This window comes from Lissotriton helveticus, chromosome 3_1, assembly GCF_964261635.1.
Source record: "Lissotriton helveticus chromosome 3_1, aLisHel1.1, whole genome shotgun sequence".
In the NCBI taxonomy this organism is placed as follows: domain Eukaryota; kingdom Metazoa; phylum Chordata; class Amphibia; order Caudata; family Salamandridae; genus Lissotriton; species Lissotriton helveticus.
Window position 1 is genome coordinate 973,035,407 of NC_136061.1, and position 27,113 is coordinate 973,062,519.

At 40.9% G+C, this 27,113-nt stretch overlaps 1 protein-coding gene across 5 annotated transcripts in view; it reads left to right on the forward strand.

Moving 5' to 3' along the window:
- The window catches only part of TRAF3IP1 (TRAF3 interacting protein 1), a 337,634-nt gene that overhangs the window by 167,841 nt on the left and 142,680 nt on the right, over window positions 1-27,113 (forward strand). For 2 of the 5 annotated variants that reach the window (XM_078681406.1, XM_078681408.1), the window contains exons 7-8: window positions 9,887-9,910; window positions 13,145-13,220. In XM_078681406.1, the coding sequence (XP_078537532.1) occupies window positions 9,887-9,910; window positions 13,145-13,220 (100 nt within the window). Of the gene's footprint in view, window positions 1-9,886; window positions 9,911-13,144; window positions 13,221-23,314; window positions 23,393-25,125; window positions 25,204-26,140; window positions 26,234-27,113 lie in introns of all 5 variants that reach the window. The other 3 variants (XM_078681404.1, XM_078681405.1, XM_078681407.1) reach the window with 3 other exon arrangements.

The window sequence follows — 27,113 nt, forward strand, 5'->3', positions numbered from 1 at the left end:
GTGCACTTACCAAGATAGAAGTTGAAAAAGGATCATCTATTTCCATCCCACCATGGGCCTTAAAAGCCTTCCTCATCTCCTCATAGGAAAAGTGAATGGAGTTGTCCTTTTGAACTACCGGTAATAATTTAAAACAATCCGTGTATTTGTGGGCTACCAAATCATTGAAACATTGCAAAACCTTCTATGGCAGCTCCAAAGGCTCCTGGGAATGGCACTATTTGTTTCTCTCTCTAAACCCCTCTGTTGGCCACTGCAATTTCTGGTCAATTTTAACCTTAGCCCACATATCTGATGCGGCTATTATGGGAAATGTGATGCCAAGATCTTTCCAGGTCAGGTTGCTTAATTTTAGTACCTGCTCCACCCTCAAATACCATGCGAAACCCAAACCAATTGCAAAATAATAACTGAATAAAGTTTTAATTCACGAATATATGTAGCAAGCGTGATCCAACCTATGGAACAGCACAATATTGTGATAGTCAAGGTCGATATTTTGTGGTATAATTCTGCATAAATTGGTGTTTTCACAATAATTGTAAAATACCAGGACACTTCCAATCATGGCCTAAAAGGGTAACTGTATTATATGGCACAGAAAATATGGTGATTTCTATAGGATATTGAGGCATATATTAAAGGAATCCAAGAGCAATATTAGAACAAATACTACAGATTTACATTGCAACCTCAGAACAGATGCTAAAGGATGCTGTGTGATCTGAGCACAGCTACAAACGTACTCACTTGGCAATCTTGGGAAACATACTGTATGATAATGGGGCAATATATGATCGTGGAATAGATAATAGAGTAATATTCTCTCTTTCACAAATATTACATAATCGGTGTATGATCTTGACACATTTACTAAAGAGGGAACTGTATGACTGAGTGAGAAACAAAGGCGGCCATTGTACACTTGTGGCTTGGCACATGTACCAAAAAGAAACGCTGTGTTATTGTGGCTAAAATATAAAGGATGCCAAAGAGCAATACTCACACAAATGCAAGTTGCCTGTGCAACAGCAATGAAGGGGAGTCACTATGCAGCTGTGGCACCATTGCTAAGGGAGTTAACTGTACAATTATGTCACAGATAAGACGATAACAATAAGATATTGGAACAGAAAATAAAGGAGATCGTGTGCAGTCTTGGAACTGACAGAAAGAGAATCAGTGAAATCTTGAATCGGGTATAAAGGGGTGAATATGTAGTGCTGACAGCACAGATATTAATAGAGTTGTTGTATAATCTTGGCATACATTAATGTGCGGTGATTGTACAATCTTCTATATGTTTCTCTAGGTTAGAGTCCCTCTCCAAGGAGAGTAGAGACACTGTAGCAGGGTGTTGACGTGTTCATATTGAGTGCCCAGTTCTTTTAATGGGTACAGAACACCATAATCTTTTAAGTTTCTAGATTCTAGGTTTCACAGACGCTTGCTTCTATGTGGTTTCTCTCGCTTGTCTGAAAATGAGAGCCATCCAATATGACTTTTTGTTGGGTCCAGATGCAGCAGTAAAAGAAATGCTACTTTCAGTGATAATTTTGGACTCTCTCTTTTTAGGCGTTTTGGAATCTAACTTTCTTAAAGGTCAAATGTATCTGCCATAAATTACAACGGTAATGACATGCTTGTTTGTTAAAATATTGAATATAGAAATATGGAACAGAAACAATACATGTTGCAAAATCTGCTTTCAAAATGTCATCAAGTAAGTGAGAGTAGATCACTATTATAGCTACACAGCTACTTACCCTGCCATTATTGTCCAAGTCAATATCTAGTAGTCCGTTATGTTGCAGGGAGATATTTAAAATTCAATGTTGTAGCTTTACATCCAGTGACTTTAATGCTTCTACTACTATAGTAATGCCTTCCCCTTCTCCTGGGAAAAATTGCACAGCTTGCATGTTCTTTTTGAAAAACTGGGATAGACATGTTCTCATTTAATGCTTAATTTAACTTTTCAACTGTGATCCTGGATACTTAAAATCTACATCTTCCTGTGGACTTTGCATCTGGAGCAAAAAAATACTATTCAGGTGGATGAACATTTTGAGTTGAATGGAACTCCTCCAACATGTTACTCATAAAGTGCAGAACAAAGATCTGACAGTTCTTTCTATGTTCAGAAAATATGTATTTATTCATATAGATCTATTTGTGACAAAGTACAATCACTATTGTCCATAGTTTGCTTCCTGGCTGCTCGAGGAAATTCCTGAAGGCATTTCTGGCAACTCCTTGTAGATTCTCTAGAAACTAAAAAAATAACTGGCTGATGCTCTAATAAGGACTGATTCTTTATTCTCCGCCACTTTGCTGAATGATAGCACATGGTTCCAGAGAAACTAGATGAGGTGCACACTTCGATTTGTCAAAAAGAAATCTTGCTGTCAAGTGTGTTGCCAGGAAACACTTATTATCTTAAGCTAAAGCAGATGATTTTGATTTTATTGCTGGGCTTTTGTAAATCACCTAAATATATGACATGTTTTTTAAACAAGGTCAATACTTTCATGACCTATGTAGATAATTCAAGCATCCTTGTAGACTCCTGCAGAAAAGTGTCTCTCAGTGGTCATTGCCTTCCTGAATAGACCTTGAATTCATTTCACTGTGAAATATTAGGAGGCAAGTTACTGTTATTTTCCTTTGCACCTTCATATTTGAGGTTCTGTTCAACAGTAGAACATCAATTAATGCATAAAGCTATGACCTCTTGCAGTGGCGACCTCTTGAAATATAAAACAGTCTTCTTGGCCTCTATCACCTCAGCAAGAAGAATTGGCCAGTTCTAATCAATTTAGTTTTCAATACATGTAGATCCTCACTGAGAACTACTGCTCAAGAAGCTCTTCTCAACCCTGGTGATTCAGGAGCTTTTAAATTCTATTTGGAAAAAAACCATTTACTATTAGGAAGCCAGGACATTTTGAGTACTGATGGTATTTTTTCCTGACCACAGCAGGTTGGTAATATGATTGCCCACTCTCAAAGATGTAAGTAGAATGTGGTCGTTTATGATCAATCAGGTTTCAAGCAAATAAGGTTGTGGTGAACTTTATGCTAAAGACGGCATCTATGTTGGAAGTTGTATCCATTGAGCAATGTTTTTCTGAAGATAAGAAAATGAACAAAAAACCCTTCTAGAAGTTATGAATTTGATTTGTATTTTGTCACTTAGACATTCCAGCCTCGACTACTTCTTTTCAACAATAAGGGTTATTTAGAGTTTCCATCTCCTTGCTTTGCTTTTATGCCTCACTCAGGAAGCTACTTTTCTACTGTCTGTAACATTGCTGTTATTTTAATACATTTTGAGTAAAGTATATTGCTTGGATTTTGTTCTGTATTGAAAGTGCTATTTGACCTTGTTCAGGTCCATCTTTCTAGGGAAGGCTTAATTATGCTACGAGATGAGACACGATGGTAATCCCCCTGCCTGCAGCTTACTCAATAGCCCTTGAATATTATTAATTTTCAAAAGTAGGGATCTAGATGACGAAGGAAAGTACAAGACTGAATTCTCTACTGTTAGGCTGTATTTGCACAATTTACAGTGTATCTTCCATTGCTGGAGAGATGTTGGGTGGCTACATTGGTTTCTATTCACATTTTCTATCATTACTGCTTGGAATATAGCACTGTGCTTATCCTCATCTTGCTCGCTAGAACTTCAAATTTTAGACGAAAAAAGTATGTTCGAGGCATATGTGCTGCAGATCTCACACTTCGCATTAGATCGCCGTCTGGTGTTGGGCTCGGATTGTTGCACCTTGTTGTTGTCTTGGAAGAAGTCTTTGTAGTCACGAGATAGGTGACTCCTCCCTTGGACGATAGTGCGCATGGGCATCAACTCCATCCTTAGTTTTTTTCCGCCACTGGGTTCGGATGTAACTTTTCTGCTCTGGTTCGAAATCTACTTTCTAAAGTAGTTCGACGCGAAAAAACGTCCTTATACTTTTCAAATCAACTTCCAAACATCTCTACCTACGACGCGACTTCATCGACTCGATTCCAGTTGTCGATGCGGGTCGTTGGGCCTATCCACGCCGGGGGGCCTACAGCTCATGGAAAGGACGCCGTTTAAGAAATGCCCCCAGTGTGGAGCAAAATTTCCGCACAGTGACCATCACAAGGTCTGCAACTTGTGCTTATCAACCGAACACGACGAGTCCAGCCGTCCAGCCTGCGCCTCCTTTCGATCGAAGAAGACCATCATGCAGAAATCAGCTCCGGAACCTTTGGACATCTTCAACGAAGGCCCAGATGTCCCAGAAGAAGATTCCGAAGATCTAGAAATCGTGTCAGAGGCAGACGACTCCGATGACTCCATCACTCCGGGTCAAAGAGTGAGTACTACTGCCCTTACGCCTATCCCAAAGCCACCACCAACATCAAAGGCAAAGGTTAAGACTCCGCCTGCCGGGCCCAGTCGCGACCGAAAACATACTTCAGAAGCCCCACCTTCGAGCTCGGCTCCAAAGCACATTGAAAAGCCTTCCGGTAGCTCGGGACCGAGCAGACCGCATGTACCGATCCCACCAGGACCTTCGGTACCGAAACCGAAAGAAGTTCCTGCTCCGAAATCTGTTCCAAAGCCGTCCACTTCAAAAGACTAACCGGGCCCGAAAAATACAAAGCTCGTAGACAAACCGGCGTCTAACGTTTCCATACCGAAGAAACCAGCTTCGGCTCCGAAACCAAAATCCTCGGAGCCAAAAGCTACGCCAAAAGACTCTATCACGCCTTCTAAGGCTAAAGACAAACATGAACCCGGCTCAGAACCGAAAAAAACAGCACCAAAAGCGGTTTCTGAATAAGAGGAACTTTTTCATCTGGATCCAGTCAATCCAAAACAGAAAAAAATGTATGTTGATCCAGAGACAGGACATGTCACCACTGGACCATATAGGAAGAGGAAGTTAGACACAGCACCTGTACCTCCAGTGCCTGTAAAGAATAAGGACTCTGCCACATTGCCTATGCACCCTTCTTCTCCTATTCTTCCTTCTAACCCACTTCCTCTACCTCAACCTATTACACCTTCAATTCACACTTTCCCACCTCATGTTTCTCCACCTACTACACCTCCACATCCTGATGATGATGACGATATGGGGCAAGGGGTGACCCAGATGATCCTTTCACGTACCCAACTGACCCACCTGACTGGGAGTACCCTATCCCACAGGACATACCAGACGTCCCAAGTCCACACACATACCCCTCAAAACCATCTCCTCCAGACAACAACATTGGTTTTGGGCAATCAATTAATAGGGCTGCCATCTAACAATGCACTCAGAAAAGGCAGAAGAAGATTTTCTCTTAGATACCTTTGAGCAGTCCCAAAAGTCAGTGCAAATATTGCCAATGATTAAAGGAGTCATTAAGCATGCCCCCGAAGTGTTTAAAGATCCAGTACGTACCAGGATTCTAAACCCTAGAATAGAGAAAAAGTATAGGCTTGCCCCCTGCAGATCCTGCCTACATTAAGAGGCAGCTACCCTTAGATTTCTCTGGTCGTTTCCAATGTTAGAAAGTGCACTAACTCCCAAACCTCAGGCGAAGCGCCACCCCCTGATAAAGAATCCAAGTTGTTAGATGCTTCTGGTAAAAGAATAGCTGTCCAAGCAGATAATAACTGGGCCATAGCTAACACCCAAGCACTGCTTGCAAGATATCATAGGGCCCACTACGACCAGTTGGAAACCCTAGTACAGCATTTGCCTGACCAATATAAAACACAAGCAAATGATCTCATTCAGGAGGTTAAACAAATTTCAAATGCATCAATAAAATGTGCACTTGATGCAGCAGACACTGACTCTAGATCTATAAATACCAGTGTGCTCCTTAGGCGTCATGCCTGGCTCCTTAACCAGCCGTTCAACCAACAACGGTTATTTGGCCCGGCTGGGACACTGTGCTAGAAAAAATGAAGAAAGACACTGAGACTGCCAAATCCATGGGAGCTTTACAGTCCCCAAAAACACGGGGCTCCTTTCGTCGCTCCTTCTACAGAGGAGCCTCCAAACAGATTGGAGCAGACAATTCAGCTTCCTTTAAAGCCACTACACAAACATCCCCCAATAGAGGAGATTTTAGAGGCGGATACAGAGGAAACTGCAATAAAGGAAGAGATTGAGATAATAACAACAATCGAACCTCTCCCACCAGAAAACAGTGACTTCCTTCCGCACCCCCCACAACATTAGACTCCAGTTGGGGGGAGATTAGCACAGTTCCTACCTGTCTGGAACTCCATCACAACAGACAGGTGGGTGAGACAAATGATCCAGTTTGGTTACTTCCTAGAACTTACAGCTACCCCTCCACATATACCACCCAGGTAGCGTCCCTTGTCCACAGAACATCTAACGCTACTAAAACAAGTGGTTCTCTCATTTCTTCAAAAGAACGCAATAGAGATTGTTCCATTACAAGATCACGGAACATTGGTTTACTCGCTGTACTTCCTAATACCCAAAAAAGATGGTACTCTAAGAGCAATACTCTATCTGCGGCCCCTCGACCTATATATACGCTCAGATAATTTTCACATGATCACTCTACAACAAGTGTTCCCACTGCTGCAACAAGGTGACTTCCATGCCACACTAGATCTCAAGGACGCCTACTTCCACATGCCCATACATCCTTCTCACAGAAGGTATCTAAGGTTTGTGATCGACGGACAACACTATCAGTTCAAAATCCTTCTATTCGGAGTCACAACAGCACCCAAAGTGTTCACAAAGTGCCTTGCAGTAGTAGCGGCACATCTCAGAAGACAACAACTCCATGTGTTCCCATGTCCAGACCTCTGGCTAATAAAAGCCAAGTCATTCAATCAGTGTGTTCAACACACTCATCAAACCATTCAGACATTACACTACTTGGGGTTCACGATCTACTACGCCAAGTCCCATCTCCAGCCCTCTCATATACACTAATATCTGGGGGCCACAATAAACAACTCTACAGCTCTAGCATATCCCAGTCCAGCCAGGATAGCAAGCATTCAAGCCTTAGTCACAAAATTTCAAGACCAACACTCTCTCCCAGCCAGAGTGTTCATACAACTCATAGCCATGATGGTATCGTGCATTTTTATTGTACCATATGCAAGACTTCAAATGCGTCCATTACAGGAATGTCTAGCACAACAGTGGAATCAGGCTCAAGGACAACTTACAGATCTGGTGTTAGTGGACAGCCGCACACATCGCTCTCTGCAGTGGTGGAACACCAAAAACTTATCCAAGAGGCGGCTGTTCCTCGAACCTGTTCCACAGATAGTAATTACATCACTTACAGGTTGGGGAGCCAATCTCCGCGGACATACAACCCAGGGCAGATGGACCACTCAACAAAGAGTGCTCCACATCAATCACCTAGAGCTACTAGCAACATTCCTAGCACTAAAATCTTTCCAAGTACATGTACAGAACAAAGCTGTCTTGATCCGGACAGACAACATGACAGCCATGTACTATATACAAAAACAAGGAGGCACACATTCTCTGCAACTGTCCCAGCTTTCACAGAACATTGGAGATGGGCAATTCCACCAAAAATATACCTTGTAGCCGAACACCTTCCAGGAGTTTACAATCAGATTGCAGACAGACACAACAGAATCACAAATGGGAACTACATCCACAAGTTCTTCTACCATTTTTCCACAAGTGGGACCAACCAGACATAGATCTGACTACGCAAAATGCCCAACCTTCGCTGCCAGGTTTCCACACCCGTTGTCCAAGGGCAATGCGATATGGATGAACTTGTCAGGCAGATTTGTAGATGCTTTTCCGCCACTCCCACCAGTGGTACGCAAGCTCCGGCAACAGTCTCTCAAACTAATCATAGTAGCTCCCACATGGGCACGTCAACCGTGGTTCACAACGCTGCTAGAACTTTCACTAGTTCCGCACCAAAGACTGTGCCTGTCCCCATCCCTCTTAACGCAGAACCAAGGAGAGATCAGACATCCAGATCCAAGTCAGCTGAATCTGGCGATCTGGCTCCTGAAGTCTTAGAGTTTAGTTACCTTAACCTGCCACCAGACTGTATGAACATCATTAAAGAAGCCGGACGACCGACTACTAGAGCTTGTTACGCTGCAAAATTGAAAACGTTTGCCATTTACTGCACCAATAATCATATTGATCTACTGGATGTTTCTATCCAGAATATCATTTGCTACCTACTGCATTTGCAAAGATGTAATCTCACATACTCATCGATACGTTTACATCTTGCAGCACTTACTGCATACTTACAAAACAGACAACATTTGTCACTATTTCGAGTCCCTGCAATTAAAGCTTTTATGGAAGGACTAAAAATAATCATTCCTCCTAGGTTACCACCCTCTCCAGAGTGGAACCTAAATGTTGTTCTTACCAGGCTCATGGGACCCCCATTTGAACCTTTACACAAATGCGAGCTACAGTTCCTCACATGGAAAACAGCTTTCCTAATTGCCATTACCTCTCTTAGAAGAGTGAGTGAGATTCAAGCTTTCACTATACAAGAACCATTTTAACAATTACATCGTAACAAAGTGGTCCTCAGAACTAATCCAAAATTCCTTCCTAAAGTAATCACTTCATTTCATCTTAATCAATCAGTGGAGTTGCCCGTGTTTTTTCAAAACCCAGACTCTGTAGCAGAAAGAGCTCTACATACCCTAGATGTGAAAAGAACCCTTCTTTATTACATTGACAGAACTAAATCCTTTCACAAAACAAAACAATTGTTTGTAGCTTTCTCTCCACCACATAAAGGCAATCCCATCTCTAAAGCTGGTATTGCAAGGTGGATTGTAAATTGTATCCAAATATGCTATCAAAAGGCAAAGCGCAGATTAACAATTCTTCCTAGAGCGCACTCCACACGCAAGCTAGGATACTCCATGGCTTTCTTAGGGAACATTCCCTTAGAATGTGTTGATGTGTAAGCCAAGCAGCAAGCTGCAGTAGGCCAAGCTGTCATCAAAATTCTCTTTCAAACTACTGCAACAGATACAGGTGACCACTGCTAGGGGAGATACTGCTGTATAGTCTATGCTAAGTGTGAGATCTGCAGCTCATATGCCTCGAACGGAAAATGCTACTTACCAGTATGCATCTGTTCTTGGCATGTAGAGCTGCAGGTTCTCACCCGCCCACCCGCCTCCCTGGCACCTCTATCTGTTCTAGTTCTATCTTACTTAGATACACACACATGGACATCCTTTTCTTTCTACCTACTCCTTCATTTCCCATCATGGCGAAAAACAATCTAAGGATGGAGTCGCTGCCCATGCGCACTATCGTCTAAGGGAGGAGTCACCTATCTCGTGACTACAAAGACTTCTTCCAAGACCACAACAAGGTGCAACCATCCGAGCCCAACACCAGATGGCGATCTAATGCTAAGTGTGAGATTCTGCAGCTCTACGTGCCAAGAGCAAATGCATACTGGTAAGTAGCATTTTCCATTCTTGAAAACTACATACATTGATTTAGTTGTTCCTCTGTCTTTCATGGTGGTATGAAAGCATACCGAAAGATATTAATTGGAGGCATATAACATGATGAGTAACTATTCTCACAGGTGAGCAACCTTACCATTCCCAAAATGCTTGCATTGCTTTTCATTGTACCCTCTTATTTACAGTTTTTGATTCCCACTGTGATATTGCCTTAACTAAATTGATGTCAAACAAGTCAAGTGATTTATATATATAATTGCATGGTTGTATTTCTGTTTGCTGCAGCAATATATTTATTAACTAATGTAATTTTGTTGATTTGTAAAGTTAAAAGCTTTAAAAACGATTTTCACTTGTATGCTTTCTTCTTTTCTCTTCTACAAGACCCCTGAGAATCTGGAGTCTGAGGTATATACTGTAACATTGTGCACTTGCATATGCTTTTTTAGCTTGGTGTCTGCAGTACAAAGGGATAACAGTGAATTGCTACAACATTCCTAAACTTGTACTATGGAGAGTTACAGGAACACAGTCTACAGGGTAGTATAGGTGGTAGTCATTCACTGTGTTACAAAAGAGGCTTATCTTGTGCAGGCTGCTGATGTGATGTATTTATACAGAAGAGAAAAATTGAGTAAATAACCTGGGGTCACATACCCTGTGGGGAAAAAAACTCCCAGCGATCTAGTTGAAAATGTATATGGCTCCAGCATTCATCCTCCTTAGAAGATCTCTTGGCGCTGAAGAAGCATGTAAAAATAAAGCAGAAAGTCCTATCTAGATGCCAAATTCCAAGCTCATTAGCTCTTTCCTGAAATGGAGTTAAGATTTCCTCCGTAAGTTTTAAAGGAAAAAAGTTCTATAATCTTTATCCCTGAAATCTTGAGGATCTTCCATCCATCTGGCTTTCCTCCATTTAGGAAGTTTAAACAAATAACTTGATAAAGAAAGATCCTATGTGAGCAGAGTGTTTCATAGATTTATAAGATCGATATGAAAGAGAAATTGAATGGAAAGCCCAGTGCATAAATTAATTTGCACAAAACTCTGTTTCAAACAGGCAACTAGCACAGCTCCCCAATTTTACCTTAAATATGGTCAGTCATTTTAGACTAGAAATAATACAGCCTGTCTTGTTTTTAATATATTTCAGCGTAGAAGCATTAAAAAGGATAAAGTGCAAAAGTCCAGTTGTGAATTTATGAAAGCAGGTGGAACCATAATCCTTAAAGAATGGGCTAAGAAAGACATGATACAGTGCAAGATGTACAAATGATTAATTCAGGATCATGCAACTGATTTGAGTTGCAAGTGACTGTTTACTATCTAAATGGTCTACTCCTCCCTGACAGATCAAGGCCAGTATGGAGAAAGTCATAAACTATCAATCAGGTAATTATGTGTCAGTAGAATCTCTGATGTTGATGGGTTCAACTTAAGGCGGTTGATGTTCATTTGCCAGCTCCACAGTCGAGCATATACTCTTTCTTATCCCAGATATTAATACAAATAACAACAATAAGAAGAAGACGAGGTGACAACTGTGTTCCCAGGCCAGGGTAAAAAGCATGCCTGTTAAAGTTGAAGCAATGGATGGCTCTTAACAACATTTTGATATTTTGCTGTCAATATTCTTTCCAATAATTTACCAGGAAATGGCAGCAAATATATATGGCTAAAATCTTCTGCGTCCTCTGAGTTGAGAGTAGGTGTCCACAGGAACGGGAGGGCAATGAACAAATTCATTTGAGAAAGCATGATGCTAGGAGTTAGTAAAGAATGTGCACCCTGTCACGGCAAAGGGCTTACTGCTTTCATTACTGATAAAAGCAATTTATTTGAGCTCAGCAAGGTTCAGAGGGCGACTCTGAAAAACATATTGGATAACTGTTTATTAAGATCATCAATTCAATAGTTGGAGGATGACCCTAAAGTTTTAAAGAATTCATTGTATTTATTTTCTGGGTTCACATAATCTTGTTTTTGATAAGCACATAAGATGTGAGTATTTCCTAAACTGGGTTAAATTGAATTTTGACAACACTGGTCTAGTTTTATCCCCATTATTTTTTTAGTGTTTTAGTGCTGAGAGATTTGTCCTTAAAAACATTTGTAAACTATCTACTTTGTTAAGGTTTAATTCTCTTTTCGGGGAGAGTTGCTAATTTATCAAAAGCTCCTGTGACAGAAAATATAAGGCAAACCACTAGGTCATTAAATGTCAAGAATGACATTTATCCTGCATGTGTGTTTGCTAATACCTGAATTTAAAGCATGAGTAAACACTTTATCCAGGAAAGAGAGGTTGAGTTTCTTTTAAATTATTTGTCATAAGGTAAAATAAAATATTAGTCTGTGGCAACCTGAAAGAAAAGCCACTACCACTTGAAAAGATGTACTATAAATAAAGTTGATAATATATACAGTACAATGAGATTGTCCTTTCACTCCATAAGAATCAAGACCACCATGTTTTCACATTAATCAAATTCACCAAGAACTAACAATCCATAAAATTGGGATGAACAATGAATCTGACAATCTCTATCCACTTAAACATTCACTTGACACATATAATGCTCAACAGAGAAAGTATTGCTTATTGTCAGTGATTTAGAGAGCTGAAAAGAAAATACTATAACTTCACAACCATGAACTAACTGGCTAGGACATTAACTCATGACCAAGAAACTTCACTGGTACCTCCAGCAACTTAGAAGGATGAAAGAAACCATTGTAAGACTTTCATTCAACTCACCTTGACTTTTTAGTTTAATGGTCAGTGGTGGCTTAGAGTGAGTTTTTAAGATAAATGAGAAGTCAAAAGGAAGCAGTCAGTTTCTTTGGGATTTTTTTATAAATGCAGAAATAAACCATGTGCTATAACGGGAAGATGTTTGGAATACCTCTTTGCATAAAAGTGGATGTATTTAAGCACCTATTAAGAAGATGTGAAGCAGATGTTCTCTTTGTGTTCTGTGTGGCACAGCTTACTGAGTGTTGGCCAGGAAGAGGTGCTGACTGGACGAGACACATATTGCTTAATGACGCAGCCATGTGCATGCACACATTTGCTAAAACCATGACCTGTAGATGGATGATCAAGCATATTCTAGAAGCTCAATTGTAGCATCAAAAAACTCATCCTCTCCTTCAGGTAGTGGAATTGATGTATCATTTAACAGGTCCTGTGAGTAATCTTCTTTTTCAACTGTGGCTCAGAAAGCTCTCAAGTGAAGACTCCTGAGCCACTAGGGGGGATTAACAAGTAGAAGTGGACTTTACAGCGGCAAATAAGTTGGAACTCCACTGTGCTTGCTTCAATGGTGCTGAAATTTCTCTGTTCTTTTCTACGGGTGCATGCCTTTCTGTGCTTCTTGTTGGTGAGGGTGCTGGCATTTTCCTCAAGCCGCAGTGCTTGAAGGTGAGCAGAGGCGACCCATTGACTGGCATAGCAGTTTTAAGGGAGCTAGTTCCTTTCTGTGCTTGTTTCATAGCTTTTGATGCTTTGCTGTTTTAGTTTCTTAGGTGCTGGTCTTTCCCTGTCCCCTTCATGCGTGCTACTCACAACAGCGTTGAATTTTGTGACTGTGGGTTGTATTTGTATTTTGATCTAAATATACAATCTTTTTCCTTCAACAGCCTAACAGTCCACCAAAGGGCACCAGACCCTCTGCAGGCAAACCAGTTAAACGGCAAACCAAGTTCGGACAAGATGGTAAGAGCAGTTTCTTACAGCAAAGTGGTACAGTAACCAAAGCACAACCTACATGTCATGAATTTGTTTGGTAGACTCTACTGTGTTCTTTCCTTGTCGAAAGGCCACTATGTATATTCTCAAGCCAGTTCTGTGTTTTTCTGTGGTGCCGCTCGATGATTTATTCATTTGCACTATTTCCTTCCTCTGTGTTGCAGAATGTCCCAAAAATAGGGAGGTGCTAAGCCATACATCTTTCTATATGTGATCTGTATTTTTAAGTCTCCATGACGTACAAATCCAATGTGCAGCCTAAAAAGTTGGGATTTTTTAAAGCCAGTGAAAATAATAAAACACTTTGGGGTTTGTCATTGAGCGTTTTCAATGTAGGTAAGTAGTATCTGACTTGAGATACAATTGCGCCTTTTGGTAAAATTGTGCATTGTTTTTTACTATTATGGGATCTTTATTACTATTCATAAGTACTGCATATCTTCATCGTCTTTTAAAGAGATAAAAATATGTATTAATATATATTTAACCCTTCACTGCTGGGGTGTCTGTGCACTTCTGTGCCTGAGTTTTTAGTAAAACAATAGTCAATAGGATTGTTCAAGCACATGTAACTCTTTGCTCTCTATGTACACCCTCACAAATTATATTACTTTGTTTGGCACATTCAGGGCTATTTATTGGTTCAAACCCTGCATTAGTACTTCCCTGCAGCCGGTAATGTAACAGAAATGTGTAGATATTTTCATTTTTGTGAAACAGTTGCTCACCATTTTGTTGCAGCTCTCAAATGTACAAATTGAAATCCCAAATCTCTAACCAACGGAATATTGCCCTGAATGTCTGGAGTCCAGTAATAACAAATATGTGTGGATTGTTCTTAGGAAAGTAGTCTACACTTCCATAACATAATATTAGTGCAGATCACAAAATTGTGGCAGAATCACTGTTTATGCACTGTTCATTTGATGACCTATATCAAACTAGCGACTGTATGGAAAGTATAGAAACTCTATTTTTCCTAATTCCATACGAACTAAGGAATCTATTGATGCAAGGCAGACCATCTCTGCCCTTACTGGCTGGTGAATAGAGCACTCTGAACATGACGTTTGTCATATTTTTTGCAATTATTTTGACAAAACATGGTAGTAACTCTTTTCAGTCTCCCTCGCACAGGAACATGTCCCTGCCAAGACCTGACCCCCATTTTGTTCCTAAGGACGTCTTGAGTGTGCAGGTACCTCATATGTGTTGGTTTTCGATGGCTACAGGATGCCAATTAGACTATAAAGTGGCTGAAGTGTATTTTGGAAAGATGGAAGGCAACTGCAAATAAAATGATAGTTTAGGGCACATGAATTTTAGTCTTTGATATCTGGATTAAATGGAAACATACTGCAACCATATATTTTTAACACCTGCACATCCTAAGGTTTGTATCACTGGGTACCCACATCTCTCATACTTCATGACTGGCCTGTAGATTTCACTGAACCTAACAATTGACAGATTTGTAGGTTTTCTTTCCAAAACACTGTAATTACCTCCAGTCTCCGTCTTAAATATTGCGGCATCAGATATGAATGGGCTTTCTATGTATTTAGGGTGCCAAGGGCAATGAACTGACTGCAGTGCATTTTGGAAATTTGGAAAGCAGCTACAAGAGAAGTTTTGGTTTAGTTTATTTTCTTTTGGACACAGATATCACATGGACTCTATTCCACAACTGCATATATGTAATATATTCAGGTCATGAAGTTACTATCGCTGGATGCCAGTACACCCTTACTCTGATTGGCTGGCCGGGACAACATGCTGAACGAGGCATTTGTCAGGTTTTCAATATTTTTTCCAAATACATTGTAGTGTCATTCAGTTACCTCAAGCTGAACATAGGGGTCCTAAAGCATGACCTTATTTGTGTTGCTCAGGGTCTTCTGAGTGTGGGATTATCAGGCAGTATGGGTTTCCATGTTGTGAGTAGGGATCCATCGACACACTAGACATGTTTTTGGAGATTCAATGGGTGATATTTCTTCGAGTTGGGCGGCATCCAGAAGAACCTGACAATCCAAGAGATATGTGAAATCTAGAGACACTGAGAAACCCAGTACAAAGGTACAAAGATCACAATTCTTTGCTTTTGTTAGATAGGTAAGGTAAATGTTTATTACAGTTAACAAAAACCATCTACAAATACAAAATCTGAATGCATACGTAACCCACCCACAGTAAATAGTGCTGTACAATTATCTTTACATTCATATCCGTCCGCTGAGCATCCAAATTATAATTTGTCCATTATCAAAAGGTACAAACACATTTGTTCCATCAAGTTAAAGTGTAGAATACAGAATTTAGTATAATACGAAGACCACAGCTCCACAGATTAGGCTAACTTTACTAAAATGATAAAAGGTCTCGGCCCATAGAGCATATCTGTCAAAATACATGATTCAAAAATGCAATTAAAACCGTTTAGGTAATAAATCATATAACACTGTTCCCCATCACAATCATAAAATTTCATATTTAAAATTCTGTAGTTATGTATTCCCATGTGGGAGAAAAAAGGGAATCCCTCCCACTGACCAGACATAATGTGAAAGGTTGGTACGGGGGGCAGCCTGGATGAAACAAGCTCTTTTGTTTTTGTTGAGACATTCCCATTTTTTGTCCTTGATGTCTTTCCATAGTTTTGTCGCTGGCCTCTGTAGGATGACTAGCCTTGTTTGTAGCTGTCTTGTCTAGAGGAATAATATAGGGCATTCCATGACCTCCATATTGCATGAAAGCCCCTTGAAAAACATTGGACCGTCTGGAGCCACAAAATACTGTCAAAGCATGTCATCGTAATTGTAAGACTCTAAAGGAATGAACTGCCTTCGTATATTAGTCTGAATACTCCGTTAAGGTATTGTCCACATACTTGTCAAACAGGGTCTACCTATTGAATAGTATATTTAACATTTTTGCTGTAACGTTTGGACAAAAGGACATAGAGCGGAGCTATCCCTGTCACTGGAGTACCGAAGCTCCTGCTAGCTGCTGAAATCCTGCGTTGAAGACATCATCTATAACTGCATCAGTGACATCGGCTGCCACATTTGTTCCCTCCTTCACTATACCCTTGTCTTCCTCTCGTCTTCCTGTATTAAAGTGTTGTGATGCCATGCCACATTTGGTGATCATAATGGCTAAGCATGGCCACATTGTTGGTGACCTCGATGAAGGTTTCCACCAATGAACAGATGCGGCCTGGGGTGTGTATTCTTCGACCATCTCTGTCTGGAGGTGCTGAGGAGAATTTCAGACTGCCCGCTACAATAACTATATCAGGTTTGGGTAGCACGTTAAGCATGATGGTGCAGACTTAGGGGCTGTATACTTTTTCTCCAAATGGGTCACCACTGCTTGCACTGTAGTAAATGTCTGCATTAGTTTGAGGCCCACAACCATAAAAAAGTCCAAAATTGGGATCAACTTTGTTGTGTTCCGTGGCTGCTTTTAAAGTAACAAAGAAAGCACTATGCCACCAAAGTCATGGGAAGTTTAAATTCTTTTTAGAAGACCTCCCTTAGGCGTGTTGGCGATGCCATCTGGATAAGACTGGTTGGTCAGGCTTCTTGTCATCTTCTTTTGGCACAACATGGTCCTCCCACTCCTCTTCATGCTGTTCACATAACCTTCTTCACCTTCTGGGAGTTTGGCTTCTTCCTCTACTATTGAGAACTAGTCAGAATCAGAGATATCCTCCTCACTCACATCCCTAGACACTGGTCAAACAAGATGTGGGGCTATAACAGATGTCAATGGGCATGAAGGTGTAGGAGAAATCTTTAGCATTGCCTAGTTGAAGGTGGGGGAAGTGGAGGTGATGATGGTGCGCATGGAGAAGTTGATAGCTCCAATGGTCAAGGTAGTGGTCTGAATGAAAGATGAACAGTAGGTTGTTGAGGGAACAGCTTGTGAAAGGTGTACATCATTTGCTGCAGAGAAGAGTTGAATGCAGTGGGCACTTGCACCATCTGGGGCTCCCTGTAGTAGCACCGTGAACCACAGTGCTTGAAACTCCTTTGAGGCGTCTCGGCTGCAAACGTTTGAGACTGGTTCTCATTCTCATGGCACCCTTCCTCCTCATAAGCCTTATTTCGAAATTCCTGTATGTTGCGGTCATCCAGGTGCGCAGGGCTGTATACCATATTTTAGTCTTAATGCAGAATTTAAGAATGTAGCTATCCTGAAACTCTTATGCATAAAAGTCTGTATTTTCATTATCAATGGGGTCATTGTCGACTAGGTGGGCAGTGCCATTTATTTATTTATTTATTTATTTATTTTGTGCATTTATATGGCGCAACAGCTACCCAGAGGGTTTCCCGGCGCCTTGGATCTGATTGAAGGAACTGAGACTTGGATGAGGGAAAAGCTACTGGTTAAAAAGCCAAGATTTCACTCCCTTACGAAATCTGAGGTAGTTGGATTCCAACCGCAGGTTAAGGGGAAGGGCATTCCATAGGACAGGGGCCAAATAAGAGAATGAGCGTCCACCCATACGTACTCGCTTTACTCTAGGGACAACAAATTTAGCTTGTGTCATGGATCGAAGAGCGCGTGATGGTACATATTTCAGAGCAAGTCTGCACAGATAGGATCCTAAACATATAGCAGAGTGCTTTAAATTTCACTCTGTTGGCGATTTTCAGCCAATGCAGTTTCTTCAGGTGCTCTGAGATGCTAGTACGCCCTGGGAGATAAAGAAGCACCCTAGCCGCAGCGTTCTGTACAATCTGCAGACGATTAATAGTATCTTTGTTGGCTCCTAGGAGAAGAATGTTTCCATAGTCCAACCGAGACCCTATTAAGGCCTGTAATACTGTCCTTTGTGCCCCATCAGGCAGTTGCCAAAGTATTTTCCTTAACCATTTAAGGATGGCAAAGCAAGTTGCGGCCGTTTTTGTGACATGTGCACGCATTGATAATTTGTTATCAATAATTATACCTAAATTGCGGGCAGATTGGACTGCGACCGGGGGTGTGCCCATTTCAACTGGCCAATGAATGGGGCCCCATAGATCATTATGATTGCCAAAGATGAGTAGCTCTGTTTTTTCTGTATTCAATTTTAGTTTATTATCATAGAGCCAGTCAGCCATTCTCAGAAGTCCAGAGCGGAGGGGAGAGAAATTAGATTTGTCTGTGGATGCAAGGGAGAACACTAATTGTGTGTCATCCGCATAGGAATAAATAGTAAGACCCATTTCTTCCGCAACCTTTGCTAGAGGGGTAACATATATATTGAATAAGAGTGGGCTCAATATAGAACCCTGAGGTACCCCATATAGAGATTTATAACAGTCAGAGGAATTATTTTTGGAGAAGACTTGGAAAGTTCGGTGTAGCAGAAATTGTTCCAGCCATCTCAGGGCATTCCCTTGTATCCCTATATCCTCCAATGTGCGAATCAAGGTCTGGTGGGAGATGGTGTCGAAGGCGGCACTCAGGTCTAGAAGAATGAGTGCCGCCGTGCCCCCTCCATCTAATTCCTTTCGGATGGCTTCAGTGACCCCCAGTAAGGTTGACTCCGTGGAGTGTCCCTTTCTGAACCCAGACTGTGAGAAATGCAACAGATTGTTATCATTGACAAATTTAGATAGCTGGTTATGGACATGCTTTTCCAAAACTTTCGAGCAAATGGGTAGTAATGATATTGGTCGAAAGTTTGAAAAGATCTCTGGGTCCCCCTCTGCTTTTTTCAGCAGAGGGACAACCATAGCATGCTTCCAGTCATCTGGAATCACAGCCTCCTCTAGTGAAGCATTTAATAAAGATCTAATTATGCCCAAAATGGAGGAATCCAGGTGCTTTAGGATAGACACAGGGATAGGGTCCTGGGGAGAGCCAGATCTAATGTTGTTAAGGATATCTACAAAGGTCACCATGTCCATAGATTGCCAGTCTGTTAGTACATTCTCCTTGGTGATTACTTTGTTAGTTTTCTCGCCAGGGTGGGAGGTGTTATTTGTAGGGACTATGTCCTTCTCAGTTTTGCTAAACTGAGAGTAGATATTTGTGATTTTCTCATTAAAATAATTGGCTATATTGTTGCATTTCATAGTAGATAAAATCGGCGGTTCTGGTTGAGAGGCCGCTCCTGCCAAATTTTTTAAAACTTTAAAAAGAGTGCCAGAGTTACTCTGTGCCGTTAAAATGGTATCTTTAATATGATTACCCTTCGCTATTTTACAGGATAAATGGTAGGTGTTAAGCGCAAGCTTGTAAGTTTCCTTGCTTGTAGGATTATAATCTTTCCTCCCACAGCCTCTCTAGTTTTTTACAATTGCTTTTTTCATCACGTAATTTTTGAGTGAACCATGGGGCAGGGGGATAACAAGAGGAGCGTTTGCTTAATGTGAGAGGAGCTATGGTCTGTACAGCAGTCGCTAGCCAGGTATTGATGGTTTTGTGGTCGCTAATTCTAAGATCACTTGGAGCTATATTAGGACTGGAGTGTATTAATTGGGTATTCAGGTCACTTATGCTGATTCTTTGCCAATTCCGAAACATTATTTCTGATCTGACCAAATTTTTGGTGCTGGGAGCCCAGATTACGAAATGGGTAAGAAAGTGATCCGACCATACGGTCGGAATGGCGGGTTTACATGCTATGCGATTGAAGTTGGTAAAAATCGGATCTAATAGATGACCCGCCGAGTGCGTTGGACCATTATTCCTCAATTGGACATTAAGTACTTCTAAGTCCGCGAGGAAATTGAGGATCATAGGGCTACTACTATCTTCCAGATGCAAATTAAAATCTCCAAGAAAGGAGAACATAGCAGCTTCCATTAAAAATGGAGCAAGCAAGTCGGGCAAGGCTGCCATCCAACCACCGGCCGCCCCAGGTGGCCGATAAACCAAAACACCCGAAAAGGTAATTTGGGGAGTTAAGGTGAGTTTAAAGAGGCCGGCTTCACAATTGGCCCAGTCAAGATTTACCCATTTACATTGATAGTTTTTTTATATACTATCCCTATGCCACCCCCAACTTGATTTTCTCTATCTTTCCTTGCTATAGCATAGTTAGGGGGGAGGGCTGAAGCAATATCTGGCCCTGAACTAGCATTCAGCCATGTTTCAGTTCGAAAGAGTGCATCCGGCTGTACATCGGTTAAAAGGTTAAAAAGATCCTCTTTGTGCTTAGGCAGTGATCTACAGTTCGTACTGAGGAAATTGAACTGTTTGTTATAAGCAGTGTTCATGTCCATAGTCATGTTCCGTGCTTTCCCATTCTCCCCAGTAATGCCTAATTGCATATGGGAGGGGGAGTACTTACAGGTCGGGCAACAGGCTGTAATAGTGTCTAATAACAGTGGCTCACAGTTCACACAGCGTTGAGGTCTGAATCGAAGTAGCTCTTCACTAGAGTAACTATGAGCAGTGGGGAAATGAACAGGGGGGGTGGCCCCTGGCCCCGACCGGGCGCGGACGGGCGCAGACGGGCTTGCCTTTAACCCGCCTTCGGCACGCCGCCGGCGCGCCCGCTGCGCTCGTCCGCTGCGCGACGTGTACATGCCCGTATAAGTATTACTTCAGCAGGGTATGTCCCGCCATTGATGATAAAGGTAGAGTGTTTGCTGTCAAAAGTGTTGACGGTGGTAGGACCTTTGTTGACAGGGGGATGAAAGGCTTCCATGGTGTATCCGTCGATCGCATTGTAGTCATAGTTGACGAGGATGTGATCTGCAAGATAGCTTCTCAGAGTATTTAAAAAAATGTATATATCTTTCTTTTGTTTTGTGTATATTAACCGACTCATTTGAAATGGATACTTTGATATTGATTTTTGTCTTGGTGTACACTGTTTTCAGTGACCATTGAGTAATGAGCTACAACTTGAAAGTTCTTGTTAACCCTTTATAGTTTTCCAGGAGAATAGCCGCTCTTCTACATCTTTTCATCCTCCTAAAATGTTTAGTAATTATTTTTCAACTACTATTCTTCATCATCTATCATACTTAACACATCATCACCAGCAGTATAATCTTTTCACACTTTTGAGTTTAAACAAGTTCTTCAAATGTTTTGGGCAATATACAGTACTTTAGCTGTAGGATTGAAAACATCCAAACAATCCATAGTTTTTTCCTTAACATACCTTATCACCAGAGAACATTAGACTATAACCAACCAGAGTAGAAGCACCTCTTCTAGAAATATAGCAGTGGCTGCTGATTTCTTGTGAACATTTGCTATATTACATTTTAATGAGTGGCCTTGTGGAAGCTAGTCTTGAAACATTCTTGATTCTCATACAATGATAGACCAATGAATGCTTCAGATCTTTCTGAGGAACATGTTTGATTGTGTGTTTAGCATTTTCACTATTTTCTCATAGTTCTTATATTCCAAGTGTATGCACTGCCCCGACCTGAGGATTAGTTTGATACTCTAGTCAGTATTTGTGAATAATGATAAAAATCATGTGCTAAAGGTAGAAAGGTTTCAGGTTTATACTCCTAGTTCTTGTTTTTGGATATTTTTTTAATAAATTCACAAAAACAATTGTGCCTGCTTGGTACGTCCAGGAGAGTGGATGGATATATTTCCTCGAACTAGCAATTAAAAAATATAATGAAATGAGAACAACTTCATTCATTTTAGGAGTAGCCAGCTACCTTAAGGTAACTGTAATAAATTACTCTTTAACAAAACTTATGTCTATCCATTCGCTGCTCTTGTATTATTCCATTTTTAGGGAGTAAATTGATTTTGGTTAGTGAATATCTTCACGTTTTTATTAAGTCTTATTGTCAATTTAGGGAACAAAACTATAAATGTTAACTTTTAACGAGACAATGTAAAATTATACCTAGTAAATGTGAAGTGTCTTTTTCGAATATGTTTTACGCGATCCAGATCTTGCATATCGCTTACTCTTTTCAGTGCTTATGTTTTTATAGAAGAGCCCATAATTATGAATAGTATTTTCTGTTGAATGTTAACTCTACCCATGCATGTTGTAAATTTGTTAAATGTTTCTGATAGAGACTTCGAGCTACAGATTCCCTGACCTTTTAATTTCCCAGGTGTCAGGCTGGATCCTTAAATTTAAAAGGTAAGGAATCTGCAGCTAGATAGTGTCTCTACCAGATAATGCGTTACCAAAGGTAAGTAACTTATTTGACAATGCTTTAACTGTATCATCTGTGTGACTCAGAAGTGTTCCAGAGATCACATGGCCTTTAGCTTGATTCCATTTTTACCTCCCAAAGAACTAGTTGGTTTTTGAAAGATGGTAATTAAATAGTTAAGAACCTATAAATATTTATTTAATGTTGAGACAAGAGGCTTTTGTGGAGCAGTCTCTCAGTGGGGGATGTATGACATTGCAACGCATGCTTTTTAGTCTTAGACCAGGGTCAACGGCCTCGATAATTCTCGCCTCAGTGCCTACTCTAACCAGGGAACACACTCGGTAACTCTGGGCATTAAGCTTGCCTCATCTCTACAACGGCCTCCCACAGACGCCGGGGATGCCTGGTTTCACCCTGGAGATACCCAGAAAGGGACCATCTCACAGGGAAACCCAGGACGGGTTCCCCAGCGGTCTACAGCGCCAGGACACTCGGGTAGAGTAACAGTGCGCTTTACAAGTATCCCACATTTACATTTTACCACGCATGCCTTTACAACGCGGTATTTACAATGCATGCCTTTACAACGCATAGTGCTTTGGGGCGCTGGATAGTGAATTGTTTAATTTACTATTCCAACTCCAGTCCCCGTGGATAGTAGGGAAGGTGTTGGATAGTAAATTAAACATATTCCCTATCCTAGAGCGCCCCCCAGCGCAATGCGTTGTAATGGTTTGCGTTGTAAAAGTTGCGTCGTAAAGGAACCTCGTGGTAAAAGTTGCGTTGTAAAGGATGTTTCCCCTCAGTGGGTCTTGTGTGTGGCATGGAGTTGGTGTTTCCTGGGGTGAGACTGAAGGCCATGGCTGACATACAGGAGGCAGAAGTCTCTCCTACTTGTGAGTTAAGTTTTTAAGTATGTACAGTTATCTAACACTTGCCTCCCTGTCACCTGTTTTGTATTAGGAAGGAAGGAAGCTAAGCAGCCAGGCGATAGTGATTTAGTTAGGAAGGCTCAGAAGGCTATGCCAGTGAAGAGTCTAGGTAAGACCCCAGCACATGCGCAATAATGTCTCCTGTCACGCTGAAGACTGGTGGGTGGGTCTGCACTTTTCTCTTTGTACTTTCTCAGTTGTATTCAAATGTTTAATACTTACTGATAAATAATCTACCTGCCCTGTATTCTAAGAATGGCAGATAAGTAAAAAAAACTGTAGGCATCTGCTTCAGGGGAGCAGCTACCTCAGGATTTGCATAGCCTGGAAAAGAACCCATGAAGCTTATAGTATTCTTTTATTTATTCTGTTTATGAGGATGGAGCCAGCCTTCGTGATATGTGAGCAGGTTTCAGGGTGTTTATAGTAGCTGGCCTAGTGTACATTGCTATGAAAGTGTTTCATAGAGCTCCAGGTGGAAGGGATATCATTTAAGAATACATTTACAATTTTTGTGGATGTCTTGAGGTCCAGTGCCACATAATCTCACAATTTCTTCCTTCATTATATGGCGGCTGCTTCATGTTCCAATAGGATTCATCTGTTTGGACCTTATGACATTGTTTCACTTTATTCAGAGATATAGTTTCCAATGTAACAAACAGTGACTTCCTAGAGTATTATTCTCCCTTAAGGGGAGTGATGACAGGAAGCTCAACTGGTCTTGGAGTGCTTCCTTCCCGCACAATTGTTGTGCACCTGAAAAATAGGTATGTCAACCTATGTCTGACCTGCTCTCTTCAGAGCGCTTGGAAAAGTGTTTGGCGGAACCATGTAGGCACAGTTCCACTGTGTTGACCTGGGGGCATCATGTCCTGGTGCCAGCAAAGACTGAACAGAACACAGCAGTCGCTGCATTAATCACAACACAAACGACTCCTGACAGTTTGTTACACTCCAGCCCTGTTTGCTTAGTGCAGGTGCTCGTGGACTGGCCGCACCCAGGTGTTAAGAGCCACCAGTCCCTCAAACAATGAATCCTTAGTCAATCATTGTATCCTCCAGTGTTTTATGCATTCAGTTTCAAATTGTAAGCCTTTCAAAGCTGCCTTGCATTGGCACAAAGCATGGCAGAAAAGGTTATTGTCTAAGGGAAGACATAAACATTTGACTAAAGCACAATGGCCAGAGAAATAATATCTTTTTGCCATATATGTGGCTACAAACACATATATTTACACCTCATGCCACCGGTGTTAATGTTATGTACTTAATATTTACAGTTAGGAAATTAACTAATTGTACTGAAAATATCTAAGAAAGGATGCGTCCTCCATGGCTTCTGTATCCACATCTGGCACTTATTTTCCAGGTAAAAAAACTGCTTTTTTTTATGCCCCTTGAATTATTTATAGCTTTGCTGTGAATTGGAAGGGTAGCATGTATCCAGTAGGTTCAATTTAATTTTGTTGATATGATGTCATTATACCAACCAGCATTGGACGTATTCAGTAGTATTGCAAAGGTCAGTACACTTGGTCAGCAATATTCTGGCCCAGACTGATCAGACATTCCTTCGGTTTTGACCTCTTGACAGCTAACATCCATTTTTACAGTTTTATGTAGCGCCATGGGTAAGTCTTACACACAGTATTGCTGCTGCTTCAATCCAGTTGCCATGGAGTACATTGAAACAAATCTGGACTTCAGTAACAGATCGGAGCAGTAAACGGAGGAGGCCATAGATGGGATTACATGTATCCTGTCCAAGAGGGGTTTAGGTGAAGATCTTTAATGTAAAAGGGTGTGTGGCATATTACTTCTTAAATTCTCTCATATCAGGGCGAAAGGAACCTTCTAGAAGAACAAATACAGTTAGTTCAACTGACGAACAGCTAGCGATTGCTTCAGAAGAGAGAGGTAAGCCGCTCAACATAATGACACTTGGATTTCCTGTTCTCTTACAGAGTTAGGCCCATGTTCAGTAGTTGCTCAATGAAGGCATAAGGTTGAAGGAGTTGGAATACAATGCCACATGGTGCTGTTTTATCTTGGCATACTTCTCTTCCCTGTAATGTAAGATATATGTTGGTATTGCCTTGGTGTGTAATTGCTTCTGCCCATAAGCATGTTGTGCTTGTGTGCAAGTGCTTACATTAACATTTTTGTAAATTGATTAATAAGTATGAGACAACACTGAGGGTGGTGGGGTTAGGCCAGCTGTTGGCATTGCCATGGTTTTGGGTGAACTATTAGCCCCCATAGTGCTTCTGATATCCAGTTGCATTTGGAGTAGAAGTGGCTGTTAGAGAAATTTTATTTAACAAGCCTACTCTTTTCATCATAAAGCGATGTCCTTTCATGCATCAGTGATGATATTGCAAACAAGAGCTTGACAGCTATGTCAGCTTTAGTGCCATTTTATAGGTGAGGGGGGTTAAGGAGTCCCTCTAGCTCTGGCATTTCACAAATAACTAAAGTTCTAAAATACTGTCCTGTGCTGTAGTTGGTGTTCTTCATTTTACATGATTTCTTGCCGTGCCCCTCTAAATAACATTTTCTGAGGTCTTCTTTCTGACCTCCTTGTCATTTCCCCCTTCTTCTTTTTATCCATTTTTGGCATAAATCCAATGGTTACAACTTGCACTTACATCAGTTGAGTAAAATAAGTTAGACTTAAGAGCTAATTTACAAAAACCTTGAGGTTTGTGAACACAGTCACATCACACAGTCCATACCATCTGCCAGACAGATGTATGCTTGCTGTGGTGAATCAGTAAAGGAAAATACCTGTCTGAAAAGCTAAATTAAGATGTGAGATCTTATAATGTGTGCTGTTATTTCCATCTTGTGCTAGGTAAAAGATGCTCTAATAAAGTGTTGGAATCAGGTAATACATCAAGTGAAGCAGTAGCTAGTGTTCAAGGAGAACAAGATGCAATACAGCTAGGTAAGAGAACCATTTACGTTTATACATCATCGCTGCATGCATCCTCCACAACTTCTTGGAATGTGTGATGGGTCAGAACTGGTATATAATTCTCTAGAAATCGAGATCAGCTTGTGCTTCAGACCCTTTACCTGGGGACATCCTCAGGAGATACATTGCTCAAACAAACATATTAGATTTGAGGTGTCAGCAGCTGTTTGTACCATAGGTTGAGTTTGCTCTAAAGTAATGTCAAACTTGAAGGTTGAGTTGCATGTACAAAGCTGCTGCCCATAATTTGTTTTTAAATGCTGTGGGACTTTGAACCCCGAGAAGGATATAGGATCACAATGGTTTTATTAGTCACAAGTCATGTTAAACATTATTGTGGTATTTGGATGATTTGAAGTATTGCTTTAGAGGAGAATGTTAGATGTCATTACTATGGTTTGTCAAAGTTTTTAACATTGTTGCTGAGAGAAATCTCATAAAGACATACGTAATCCTTACCGTGGTCTCCGGAAGGTTAACTGGAATAGAATTTTTGAAAGGTCAAAAAAGGTTTCATTTATAGGATTTCAGTATAAGCAGAAGATAATCCGCAGAATATCTCAATGGTTAGTTGTGGGGCCGGAAACCCTTCAGCTATGTAATGTGACCTTGCAGAAACCCTAAAAGTGGATGTAAAAGTTCAGCTATTAATGATAGTGAACAATTGTAATATATGTAATCTTCTGTTCGTAGCACGTGTGGCTGAAGATATACATGCTTCACATACTCTTTCTATCTAGTGTTGGGCTCGGATATTGCAAGTTTTTATTTTTTAAGTCTTTCGACTGACAAAGTCTCTGTGACTCCTCCTCTGGATGTAAATGCGCAGGTCACCAACTCTATTGTTAGA